General features: G+C 37.2%; 1 protein-coding gene across 1 annotated transcript in view; it reads left to right on the top strand.

Moving 5' to 3' along the window:
- LOC134355208 (HORMA domain-containing protein 1-like) overlaps positions 1-13,669 on the top strand; it is a 49,544-nt gene that overhangs the window by 23,120 nt on the left and 12,755 nt on the right. The window contains exons 5-12 of the mRNA XM_063064989.1: positions 875-911; positions 1,145-1,165; positions 5,984-6,010; positions 6,109-6,176; positions 11,057-11,208; positions 12,200-12,435; positions 12,706-12,754; positions 13,573-13,634. Of these exons, the coding sequence (XP_062921059.1) occupies positions 875-911; positions 1,145-1,165; positions 5,984-6,010; positions 6,109-6,176; positions 11,057-11,208; positions 12,200-12,435; positions 12,706-12,754; positions 13,573-13,634 (652 nt within the window). The remainder of the gene's footprint in view (positions 1-874; positions 912-1,144; positions 1,166-5,983; positions 6,011-6,108; positions 6,177-11,056; positions 11,209-12,199; positions 12,436-12,705; positions 12,755-13,572; positions 13,635-13,669) is intronic.

Here is a 13,669-nt window from a genome sequence, read left to right as displayed (position 1 = left end):
GGCCGAATCTGGAGTATTGTGTTCAGTTTTGGTCACCAAATTACAGGAAGGATATTAATAAGGTTGAAAGAGTACAGAGAAGGTTTACAAGGATGTTGCCGGGACTTGAGAAGCTCAGTTACAGAGAAAGGTTGAATAGGTTAGGACTTTATTCCCTGGAGCGTAGAAGAATGAGGGGAGATTTGATAGAAGTATATAAAATTATGATGGGTGTAGATAGAGTGAATGCAAGCAGGCTTTTTCCACTGAGGCAAGGGGAGAAAAAAACCAGAGGACGTGGGTTAAGGGTGAGGGGGGAAAGGTTTAAAGGAAACATTAGTGGGGGCTTCTTCACACAGAGTGGTGGGAGTATGGAATAAGCTGCCAGATGAGGTGGTAAATGCGGGTTCTTTTTTAACATTTAAGAATAAATTGGACAGATACATGGATGGGAGGTGTATGGAGGGATATGGTCCGTGTGCAGGTCAGTGGGACTAGGCAGAAAATGGTTCAGCACAGCCAAGAAGGGCCAAAAGGCCTGTTTCTGTGCTGTAGTTTTTCTATGGTTTCTATAAACATCCTGATCTGAAGGTGTGGATGTACTTTGGATCTGGCAATTAGTTTTGTGCTAGATGTTTAGTGAACTTTTAATTAAAAAGTTAACTGCAAGTAAGTGGTTTGATTATTTTTCTTTGTTTTTAATTAATTATGAGTACTTTAGGGCACTTAAACAGATTCAGTAATTTTAATTTAAAAAAAGATTTAAATCTATTTATTGAAACAACCGGCAAGCAAACTTTCTGTATTTGTGGAACATTGACCTGATATATTCATATCTTATTAATTTCCTCACCCACTATGCTGTATACAGATCTTTCAATGTTCTATTTTCCAGGATGCTGGGCTGTTTTGATGCTTTGGAGAAAAGATTTGTAAGTCCATTTGTGTCAAATAAAAATTATCTTCTAATGTTCTTAATCATACTTTACAAGCTTGTGTATTCCAATTAATGTTTTGGTTTTGGAGAATAAAGCTATGATAAAGATATATACATTTTTATATGTACTTCAGATCATAAAAGATAATTTTAAATCCTTGTAATTCCTTGCACATTAAGTATGCTGTCTTGTATTATTTACAAACTATGTCCTTTTTATATCAATAGCTACGAACAATTATTCTTGGAGTAAGTACATTTTTAAACATTTACATATTTATTTTTGGATGCAAGATTTTTGAAGTCAGGAATTTATGATTTCATAGATGTGTGATTTCATGACATATTATTGAGATTACAATAAAGATATTATACTCTTGTAATTCTTCAAAAGGCCACAAACATGAAAATGAACATTTTGTAAATGAAGTATGAATCGAAATGGTTGAAAATGTATAGGAGGATTGCTAATTATTGTAAAAACTAAAGATAGCTTAAACTTTCAAAACATTAATAAATCTTTCATCCGAGTTGGTGACCAAAACCCTCATCTCTCCTCTCAAATGGACTTAAAATTCCAATGATATTTTTTCAAAAGTGCAGTTCTGTTATTTTAGCCAACACCTACAGCTTAGATAAATCATTGGGTGTTGAGTACATTCTGGTTCCCTCATATACAGTTAATTTATGTAAGATCGTGCCTGATTATCCCATGCTCAAACTTGCTGCTGCATTTCCCTACAAAAGAAAAATATGCTAATTAAAAATAAAAAACATTCGCTATAATGTGCTTTGAAACCAATGAGAAATTTTATATGCATGCAAGCTTTTAATTTCTTTATGAATGTGATAAGCTATCATTTTTTAACCAGAAATGTTAGGCTTTTACTCACAATAGTGCAAAATTTTAAATGGAGTGAAGGTTTTTAAACAAAAAAAATACTTGCTTCAGACAAATAGTCCATATGTAAGAACAAATAGTCCACTTTCAGAATATTTATTCCATTGTGGCATTGTGTATGACCAATGTTTTCCTCTCAAAACTGCTCTGCATAAACCCACTAATACATGAATTAGGACTCGGCCACTTGGCATGTTTAACCTTTTAATAAGATCAGGCCGATCTAATTGTAACTTCATATTCATGTTCCCATCTTTTGAGAAAGGGTGATCCATTGCAATTTAGATTAGTTTTTCAGGTTTTGTATAAAGTCTTTTTTTTTTACTTTCTCTATATACACCTTCCCCTTGAAGATATTGATTTCTTGTTTTGTTACCTACAAGTAGTCATTCTTAATGTGTGAAATGAAATTGAGCATGCTAATAGGTCTCTCACTTCTATTGAAAGCACTTCCAGTGGAGACTAATCCCTACTGACAGCCATGGGTAATAATCCCACCACACCTATCTCCCACACCATGTAAACCAAGACCATGGAGGCCTTTCTCAGTACCAATTCAAGGTCAAGTTTATTGTCATATGTACAAGTACTTGTATATATGGGTGGAATGAAAAACCTACTTGCAGCAGCATCATTGGCATGTAGCATCATATAAGCAGCATACACAAGAACAACATGAAGATCATACTTCACACCAAATGAGATCTTTAACTTCCAAGTGGGGCTGTGACCATGGTGATCTGCATAAGAAAGCTGTTTGTTCAAAAACAAAGCTAAACTAGAGATTATCCATGAAGTACTGGGTGTAATTTTAACCTCCTCACTCAACTACCACCCCACCACCACCAGAAAAAAAAGGGTTTCGGTTATGTGGGATGTTAACATTTCAAAACTAAGCTTAACACACTTCAAAATTCACAGCCATTCAATTTGTTGTGAGGAGATAGTATAATAATTGAAAACTTGTCAAGTGGCTGCATACCTCCCTTTAAATAGGCTTTCCTTGAACCTTAATCTGCAGAGTTGGGCTTCTCTGGACATTTTGGGCAAAAACTTATACTACTTGTAGACCACAAAAATAAATATGTTTCTTCAACCCAGGAAGCTATCCTGTAAATCTCCTCAGTTCTTCTTGCTGCCCCCAAACTCTTGTCACCACCAATTGCTCTACTGTATTCCTCCTCCCATACTTTTCCAACACCCATATACCTTGACCAAAGTTCTCACTCTTGGAACATTCAAGACCATACTGTACCTCTTAATTATCTTGTGCTCCCATCCATGTCGTATCCTGTTCCCACTATACACATCCCAACCATGTATATGTTCTTTTCTTTTTTTTTAATTTTATTTTTATTTGGATAAGGAGTTCACAATTATCATGTACTTTTTTCACACATATAACCTTTTCCATTTTTTTATATGTATAAAACTACAATTATTTATACATTCTTAAGTACACATTGAGATGATATAAAAGCAAAATAAACATTTAAATAGATAATTATGTACTGTGGTAAATCTAACCTATTAGGCTAAGTAATGAAATTAGTTGTTAAGAAAAATGGTGGTAATAGTTTCCATACAACCCTTCTGGACCATTTCCACTGGTCCAAAATGTTGCATACAAGCCTATATACCAACCATTGTAGGTGTTTATATCCCAATTTGTTCGTGCTTGATTTATATTGCTCTTCTCATCAACACAGTAATATTGCTAACGTAAGCACCCCTACTCTAAATGTTTGTTGTTGTTTTTTTTTGGAAAATAGAGAATTAACACAAGTAAAGGGAAAGATTTGGGAAAGGGATAAAAAAAATGAAAAAATTAAGTAAATAAGTACATAGGGATTGGATAATTATGTCTGCGGGCAGGAACCAACCATGTATATGTTCTTACATCTGCTGCGTACTAGGTGGGGCAAAACTGAAAGTATGCAGAAAATATATTAAAATCACCAACAGGAAAAATCCAAAATCACCTTTCTTTTGAGTGTATTGTCAGAGTTAGCAGATTTGATTTTATTGAATAAGCTCCATCACCCACACTCTTTTCAGAATCTCCACAGTTTAGAATCTACCTCGTATGGATCTAGAAAACAGAGTTGGCTGGCTGAGAATATTCTAGACCAAATCGGCAAGATCCTGCATGGAACCAGGACCACGGATATTATGACCAAATCATTTGAGCAATTGAGTAAAGGCTTTAATGTGAATCCACTGAAAAAAGCCTTTTGCAAAAACCAAACATGCTTCTAGCTTTGTTATCTGTAAAAGTGATAAATATGAAATATATATGTATTTCCCTGAACTTCAGGAACATTCAGAAACTTTTGAAAATCAAAGTTAGTTCCTTTGAAGAAGAAAAAATGAAATTACCAGAAAATACTTAATTAAAATATAATTGCAAAAATATTAAATTTAAATCATATGACTTTTTAATATTTCCTATTAACATTTGTAAAGATACTATGAAGTGAATGGGCTCATTGATCATGCACCAGATATAACCTTAAGAATGTAAGAAATGGAAGCAGAAGTAGGACATTTAATTCCCTCATCCTTGCTCCACTATTCAATAAAATTGTGACTTTTACTTCAATGCCCTTTCTTGCACCAATTCCATATCTCTTGATTCCTTTATATCTAGAAATCAATTGATCTCAGTACTGAAAATACTCGGTGATTTCCAAAGGTTTATTACACTCTAGGAGAAGAAACTTCTACTCATCTCTGTCCTGAAACATTAACTCCTGGCTCTTGACACTCCATCCTGATGCAATGTCAATTTTGCAGCCATCCTTCAGATTCTACAAGAATATCGGATGTTCTCCTTAATTTGTGACAATACAGTACAGGCCAGGTCCACTTAACCTGTCCTCGTGTGATAAATCCCTTCCCCAGAAATCAATCTGGTGAATCCTTGTACTTCCTCTATTGCAAGTATATTTTTCCTTGGATAGGGGGTCTAGTCCTGTACAAAATATTCTTGATCTATTTCACCAGAATTTCAGGAGCGAGATGTCTCTACCCCTGTACTCAAATCCTCTTGCAATAAAGATCAACATAATATTTGTCTTAATTGCACACAAGAATTATGAGCAGGTTCCATTGCATGAGAAATTTCACCACATTAAGTTTCCAATAGTTATGAATTATACAGAACACAAACAGGTCCTGTAGCTCATGCATATGTTGAATATCTAGTGCTAATTTATAGCACTCTCACTTGGCAGTATTTGGTCCACATCGTACTATGCTTTCACAATTCAAATACTCATCCAGGTTTTTTTTTTAAATGTTTTGAGGAATAAGGAAAAAAAAGTTTCTTACTACCTACCCTATCCATGCCTGCCATAATTCTGTATATCTCTATCAGGTTCTCCACAAACAGCCTTTGCTCCGAAGGAAATAAACCCAGCCACTTTTTCTTTATAACTGAACCATCCCAAACAACTTCCTGGCAAATCTTTTCAGCATGCTCTCCAGTGCATCACATAGTGCGGCAACTTAAGTACACACAATATTCCAGCTGTGGCCTAACCATTGTGTTATGAAGTTGTATCAAGACATTCCTGTTTTATTCTCTAAACCCAAGCTAATGAAGGCAAGCATCCTATCCATCACCCTATCTATCTCTGCTGTCACTTTTAGGAATCCTTTGGACTTGTACACCAAGGTTGCTTTGTTCCTCAGTATATCCTGGTGCCCTACCATGGTTTCATAGTATATAATCTACCATACTTGATTCCACAAAATGTGTCACCTCATTCTTATTGAAGTCAAATTATATTTGCCATTGTCTTCCCAATTGATTGGCTGATCAATATCATTGCAGTCAAAGACAAAACTATGAACATTGGAAATAATGAAACTGGAATCAGTTAACAAACTTGGAACTTCCATCCTTGCTTATTTCTCGTGGATAAGTGTGATTGTCAGGAGTTACCAATAATGGTTGACCAGCATTTGAGCTCTTTCAGGGAGAATGATCATTTGCATAAGGAGTAGAGAGATTTACACTTTGGCTTATGTCACTACGTTCTGGAGAGAGGGAGGTGAATTATAAAATAGGAGAGTCTGTGCTAGTTCAGTAGGGAAAAAATGCTTGCATACTGAATGAAAATGAGTATGTTATAAATATTGTAAATTTGATATTTTTATAGGTTCATAGAGATCCGGAGGATCCAAATGTAAGGATTTATACCTGGTAAAATATTTATGTAATACAATTTTATAAATATGGATGAAATTTGCCTATACCTCAACTTAATCATATATGTACTTACAGAGTATAATAGAGTCTTACCAGTTTAAGTTCAAGTACACTGCAGATGGACCAAAGCTGGATATCTTAAGGTAATAAACTATGCATTATCAGAGGAGATAGTCTCCCTGTAACCCGCTCTTTGTTTAATTGTTATGATCTTTCTATGAGATCAATCCTTCATCAATACTTGATGGAGCATGAGCCTCTTCTGTGTAAATTACAACCTTAGCTCTGATATTCTGGCGAATATGCACCATTCCCACATCATAGCCAATATATATTCTTCCAAATGCCTTGCCCAAGGTAAACACAACTTTCTACCCAATTGAATAGTGGTAATCACACCTTTTTCTCCCTCTCACCAGAACTGTGTCCACCCAATTCAGCATTCACATTTGAGAATCTGAAATAGAGCTAATTTTGTAGCATAGATTTGAATATAGAATAAAGAGCAAGAATAGTATAACATAGGAATAGGCCCTTCAGCCACAATGCTATACTAAACTAATTAAATTAGTAATCAAAGGTCCAACAAAACTAATCCCTTTTGCCCTCACAATGCCCATATCCTTTTATTCCCTGTACATTCATGTACCTATCTAAAAGCCCTATTGTATTTGCTCTTACCACCACCCAAGGCAGTTCATTCCAAGCCCCCTCCACTCTATGTTTTTTAAAAAACTGCCCACACTTCTCCTTTTGAACTTAACCCCCCCCCCCCACCTTAAATGCAAGTCCTCTAGGAATAGGCATTTCAATCCTGGCTGTCTATCTATACCTCTCATAATCTTATAAACTTCTATCAGATCTCCCTTCATCCTCCACTGCTACGGAGAAAATAACCCAGGTTTGTCCAACCTCTCCTTATAACACATGCTCTCTAACCCAGATAGCAACCAGGTAAATTACTTCTACCCCATTTCCAAAACCTTGACATCCTTCCTATAATGAGGCTGCCAGAACTGAATGCAATACTCCAGATGCTGTCTACCTATAGTTTTATAAAGCTGCAACTTCCCAACTCTTGAACTCATTTCATCTACTTAAAAAGGAATGCATGTAGTATGCCTTGTTTACCACTTTATCAACTCATGTAGCCCTTTTCAGGGAGCTATGACCTTGGACCCCAATATCCCTCTGGTCATCACTCTGTTAAGGGTCTTGCCATTAATAGTGTATGTCTCTGTACATTTCATCTCCCAAGATGCAGCCTTTCACATTTGGCGAGGTTAAACTTCATCTGCCAATTTACTGCCTATATTTCCAACTAATCTTTATCCTGCTTAATCTTTTGCTTGTCTTTTATGCTATCCGCAACTCCACCAGCTTTCATCTACAAACCTACTCATACATCCATCCACATTTTCATCCAGGTCATTTATATACAGTATATCAAAAACAGCAGAGGTTTGAGTACAGTTCCTGTGGAGCACCACCAGTTACAAACATCCTGTTAGAATAAATCCTATTGAGCACTATTCTCTGTCTTCTACATGCAAACCAATTCTAAATTGGAGTGGCCAGTTTACTGTGTATCCCATGCATTTTAATCTTCTATTGAACTTCCCATGCGGGATCTTATCAAACGTCTTACTAAAATTCATGTAGACAACATCCACTTTTGTCAACTCCTCAAAAAACTTAATCAAGTTAGTAAGACATGGCTTGCCCTGCAGAACTGTATGCTGTCTGGCTCTAATTAGGCCATGTTTTTTCCAATTTCTCATGTCCTACTACTAGAAACCCTCTCTTCTAACTACCCTACCACTGAGGTGAAACTTACTGGTCTATAGTTTCCAGGACTATTCCTGCTTCCCTTCTTGAATAATGGAACAACATTATCTACTTGCTATTCTTCCGGGACCTCTCGTATGGGAAGAGACGACAAGTCCCCAGCAACTTCATCTCTTGCCTCTCTTAATAACCTGGGGTCTATATCCCATCAGATCTTGCTCTTTAGGATACCTCACACTATTTCACTTTATTTTAAAATTCTCAGGAAAATTAGTATGCTCCACACTGATCTCCCTATCCTCCATGTCTTTTTCCTTGGGAAGTACGAATGCAAAATACTCATTCAAGACCTCACCCACACGTTCCACCTTGAAACACACGTTTCCACCTTTTATCCTTGAATGGTCCTACTTGTTCCTAGTTAACTCCTTGTTGTTGATGTATGTGTTGATTGCCTTGGGATTCTCTTTAATCCTTCTTGCCAAGGGCTTTTAAGTGCCACACTCCCACCCCCTAGCTCAGTGGTCCCCAACCTCTGGGCCACGGACCGATACATTGCCGCGAAGAATGCAGTGGTGCGGCGGTAGTCGGAACGCACCCAGCACATCTTTAAGAAAAAAGCTGAAATAAACAAGCTAATTAATTACGTGCCAGGCGGCACCTAATTAGTTAGCTTGTTTACTTCGGCTTTTTTCTTAAAGATGTGCTGGGTGCGTTCCGACTACCGCCACACCACTTTATTCTTCGCGGCAATGTATCGGTCCACGGCCCAGAGGTTGGGGACCACTGCCCTAGCTTTTCTGATTCCCTTGAGTTCTTTTCTGGCTTCTTTATAATGCTCAAGAATTCTAATGTTAACTTCCTAAATCTTAAATACATTTCTTTTACCTTCTTGGCTAAATTCACCAACTCTTTTGACATCATTCCCACAATCCTGATTGTTGCAGAACCTGGGCCTCTGTACCTCCCTTTGCAATTGGACCCTCAGCTTCCTAACCGGAAGACCATAGTCTGTGTGGATTGGTGATAACATATCCTCCTCGCTGACGATCAACACTGGCGCACTTCAGGTGTGTGTGCTTAGCCCACCGCTCTACTCTCTGTATGCACATGACTATGTGGCTAGGCATGGCTCAAATACCATCTACAAATTTGCTGACGATACAACCATTATTGGTAGAATCTCAGGTGGTGATGAGAGGGCGTACAGGAGTGAGATATGCCAACTAGTGGAATGGTGCCGCAGCAGCAGCCTGGCACTCAACCTCAGTTCCTGGGCATCAAGATCTCTGAGGATCTAACCTGGTCCCAACATATTGATGTAGTCATAAAGAAGGCAAGACCATGGCTATACTTTATTAGGAGTTTGAAGAGATTTGGCATGTCAACAAATACACTCAAAAACTTCTATAGTTGTACCGAGGAGAGCATTCTGACAGGCTGCATCATTGTGTGGTATGGAGGGGCTACTGCACAGGACCGAAAGGAACTACAGAAGGTTGCAAATCTAGTCAGCTCCAGCTTGGGCACTAGCCTACAACGTACTCAGGACATCTTTAGGGAGCGGTGTCTCAGAAAGGCAGCGTCCATTATTAAGGACCTCCAGCACCCAGGGTATGCCCTTTTCTCATTGTTACCATCAGGTAGGAGGTACAGAAGGTTCACTGCCAAGAAGGCCCACCAGCGCCTTTACTTCCTGAGAAAACTAAAGAAAACTCGGCCTGTCCCCTAAAACCCTCACTAATTTTTATAGATGCACTGTAGAAAGCATTCTTCTAGGGTGCATCACAACCTGGTATGGAAGTTGTCCTGTCCAAGACCGAAAGAAGCTGCAGAAGATCGTGAACATGGCGCAGCACATCACACAAACCACTCTTCCGTCCTTGGACTCACTTTACACTGCACGCTGTCGGAGCAGTGCTGCCAGGATAATCAAGGACACGACCCACCCAGCCAACACACTTCGTCCCTCTTCCCTCCGGGAGAAGGCTCAGGAGCTTGAAGACTTGTATGGCCAGATATGGGAACAGCTTCTTTCCAACTGTGATAAGACTGCTGAACGGATCCGGACCCAGATCTGGGCCGTACCCTCCAAATATCCAGACCTGTCGGTTTTTTTGCACTACCTTACTTTCCATTTTTCTATTTTCTATTTATGATTTATAATTTAACTTTTTAATATTTACTAATTTTTACTATTTTAAATATTTTTAATACTTGATATTTGTAATCCAGGGAGCAGGAAGCGCAGAATGAAATATCGCTGTGATGATTGTATGTTCTAGTATCAATTGTTTGGCGACAATAATGTATAGAGTATAAAGAAGCCTGAAGGCACACACTCAGCGATTCAGGAACAGCTTCTTCCCCTCTGCCATCCGATTCCTAAATGGACATTGAAGCTTTGGACACTACCTCACTTTTTAAAATATACAGTATTTCTGTTTTTAAACATTGTTTTTATTCAATAAACATGATTGATTTACTTGTTTATTTATTATGTTTTCTTTCATTTATTATTATTATTCTTTTCTCTCTCTGCTAGATTATGTATTGCATTGAACTGCTGCTGCTCAGTTAACAAATTTCACGTCTCATGCCGGTGATAAATAAACCTGATTCTGATTCTGATATCCAAGGTTCTCTGACGTTGCTGTCTTTATGTAAAAATATGATCTAAGCTCTAGATCTGTATGGTTAAATGATGTGATACATGATTTTTTTTTTGGTGTGTGCGTGCAACTCTGTGCATCTGCGTGTGTATACGTGCACGTTTGTGCGTTTGTGATGATGTCTTTTTCGTGGCTTTTACAAGGCGTGGAGCGAGAGAGAGACTGCGTGGCGCTCCACTCCTCACACAGACATTTTCACAGTATTTTTCCCTTTATTTTACGAGGTCGAGTTGCGATCTCAACACTCAACCCGGCATGGATGGAAAGCGTACTCGGGAGTGGACCGGACTGGTTTCAAACCCGGGAACCTCTTCTCCCAGGTCCGGCGCCGATGTCATTGTGCCACCAGCCGGCCCCCTGATTCATGATTTTTCATTAAAGTCCAAAAGTGTAATGTAATTGTTTGGGAAGTGATCTTTAATAGTTGCATTAATAGCAAGAAATATTAGGTAATGGTTTCTGAATGTTTTTTTTCTGCCACAAAATGTTAATTGCTGGGATTAGTACAGGAAATATGCCATAGGTAGCAAGAAAATTCTTCACATTTTCTTGAATTTATACAGCCAAAACAAACATATTGGAACAGAAGTAAGCTTTCAAGATACAAAGAAAGCCTCCATACTGCTCATCCGTAAGCTATTTGTCTTGATGCAGAGCCTGGAGATACTTCCTAATGATGTGTCTTTGACAATGAAACTCTTCTATTATGATGAAGGTAAGTTGAATTTACTGGTTTCAGAGTTGTTTTATTCCTATTTATTTTCTATATATTGACAGCTTCATATTCATACTGTGTTTCTGTAAGGAGATTTATAATACTTTGTGGGTGTTTTTTTGCACACATCACATGGCAACTTGACCCAGTTGCAAACAAAGGAACATATAAAAGCTGTGAAATGCAAATCATATTTGTAGGATATGCCTAGCAGATAAGATAATGATAGTGTACAGAAAAAAAAATTGTTAATATTACAAATAGATAATCTACAGCAGAACTTATTAGCTTATGCCTGAACGTTGCTGCATTAGGCAAGGGTAACTTCATTTCTGAGGAGCTGTGTATGGCATCAGACTTCAAGCCATCATGGAAACCATTTTAAAAAAGACAAAAATGCATCATGATGAGGAGAGGTGAAGATGCATTGTTCTTTCTAAAAGGGGTGTACCTGAAAACTAGTAGTTGACAAGGAAATAGTGGTTTTGAATAAAGAATGTGTGCATGGACTTTTAGTTGCTTTCAGAGCTCGAGCACTGAGAGAAAAAAAGAGGATAGGGAGGTAAATGATAGTGAATGAGTAGCAGTAAAAGTATTTTGATGCCAGGTATTATGTTGTTTTGCTCACCTCAGTGGAGACTTCAATCCCTAAAAACACCCCAGAGCATAATATAATAATATTTCTGTTTAACTTGTTTAGTTGATACAAATTAGTGGTTCAGTTCTCCTTAATGAACATGCCTACAGTAAGACATCATAATGTTTCCTCACTTTATTGTTTATCTTGTGCATTTTCAGCAGTTTGTTTTATGTCAGATTTCTTTATTAATAATACCTGTATTCCTCTAATTGTCAGCTCGTTTATAAAGATTAGCAGGGAACACTCATTAACCCTAATTCTTTTTACGTTCTCACCAAATATCATCCAAGCAGTTTAATAATAAATCCATTTCAGATTAGTTTCCCTGATTCATGTATTTTTAAATAACAGTGACTCCTCCTGACTATCAGCCTCCGGGGTTTAAAAAAGGTGAGTGTGATGCTATGTGGTTTGAGGGAACGCCAGTCCATTTTAAAGTTGGCGATGTGCTCACTCCATTCCATATGATAAAAGTGCGGGTCACCACAGAGAAAGAGACAATGGAACAGCTGAAGAAAGAGAACATGCTAAATGAGGAAAATGAAACTTCACAACAGGAATTTGAAGAAGTCAGGTCCATCAAAAGTGTAAGTTCTTTTTGCTTACTAACTACTTGTAATTTATTTTGGAATGTTTGATATCTGTAAACCAAAAAGCTCTACGAGAAACAAATATAATGAGAATAGAAATGTCATTAAATGCTGTTGATTTAGAGCTTGTCAAGAATACTTATAAGAGATTGGAAGCAACTTTCTAGTGGCTTACAGGGATGTTTAAGATTTCACAAGCATGTGTACATGCTGTCATTTTCGTTTTGCAATTAGTGTGTTAATCATCTGTAATTTCATTTGGTACAGGGCAGAAACTCTGTAATGGCTGGCATTCCAAACCACCAAAATACTACTGGTATGAACATTTCTGATAAGTTTCAAATTTTCATATAAAGTCTATAGGAAAGAATATTTATTCCATATCTTAGATTTTTGTAGTGATTTTTAATTGCATAAAGGTGAATTTCCATATTCCAAATACCTGTAATGCACTTATTGCATGTATTGTACACTATAGCCACACATACAAGTAAATAATTATTTTGGGTGGTCGATGGGATGCCGTTTAAGTCTATTGCTTTCTCCACAATAGTGCTTCCATTATTGGACATTTTGGAACTTCATTCATGCAGGCAAACGGAGCTTTCCTATTTTTAGTGTGCTTTGCAGATGGTTGGAAAACTTTCCAGAATTGGGAGATAAATTATTTCCCAGAGAATGCTCAGACTTTGACTGACTTAATTTATGTGGCTGGTCTACTTATTTTTTTGATCAATGGTGAACTTCAGGATCTTGATTAAAAATATTCATCCTATGCAAGAAATGTACCTTTTAAGAAATAATTCTAATTTTACATACAGAAGAAATCTTAATTTTTGTGTTCTATATGTTGAAATGTTGCAAATATATGGAGGAATTTATGGCAAAGTCAAATTAGCGGATTTATGTATTTGTCAGCAAAAAGGAATGATTATAAAACTTAATTTGCCAGAGCAAAAGGACAATCTAGATTTTGTGATAAAACTGGGAATTGGAATATGGGTCAAAAAGCTTTCATTTCTAATTTTGAGTTAAGTGTCATAAACATTAAAAGGTTACATGAAATATTTTATATATTGACACATATTTAGTTGGAAAATAAGCAACCTGTTTGGTGTATTTCATTACTGACAGCTCAGCCGATACTCCAGAAATACACGCCTAGTGAGCAATCATTTGGTCCTTCAGAGAAAGAGGTATTAATTCTTTTGACAAATCAACAAAAAGAATG

The sequence above is a fragment of the Mobula hypostoma genome, chromosome 12 (genome assembly GCF_963921235.1).
Source record: "Mobula hypostoma chromosome 12, sMobHyp1.1, whole genome shotgun sequence".
Lineage (NCBI taxonomy): Eukaryota > Metazoa > Chordata > Chondrichthyes > Myliobatiformes > Myliobatidae > Mobula > Mobula hypostoma.
This window is presented reverse-complemented; position numbering and strand designations above follow the sequence as displayed.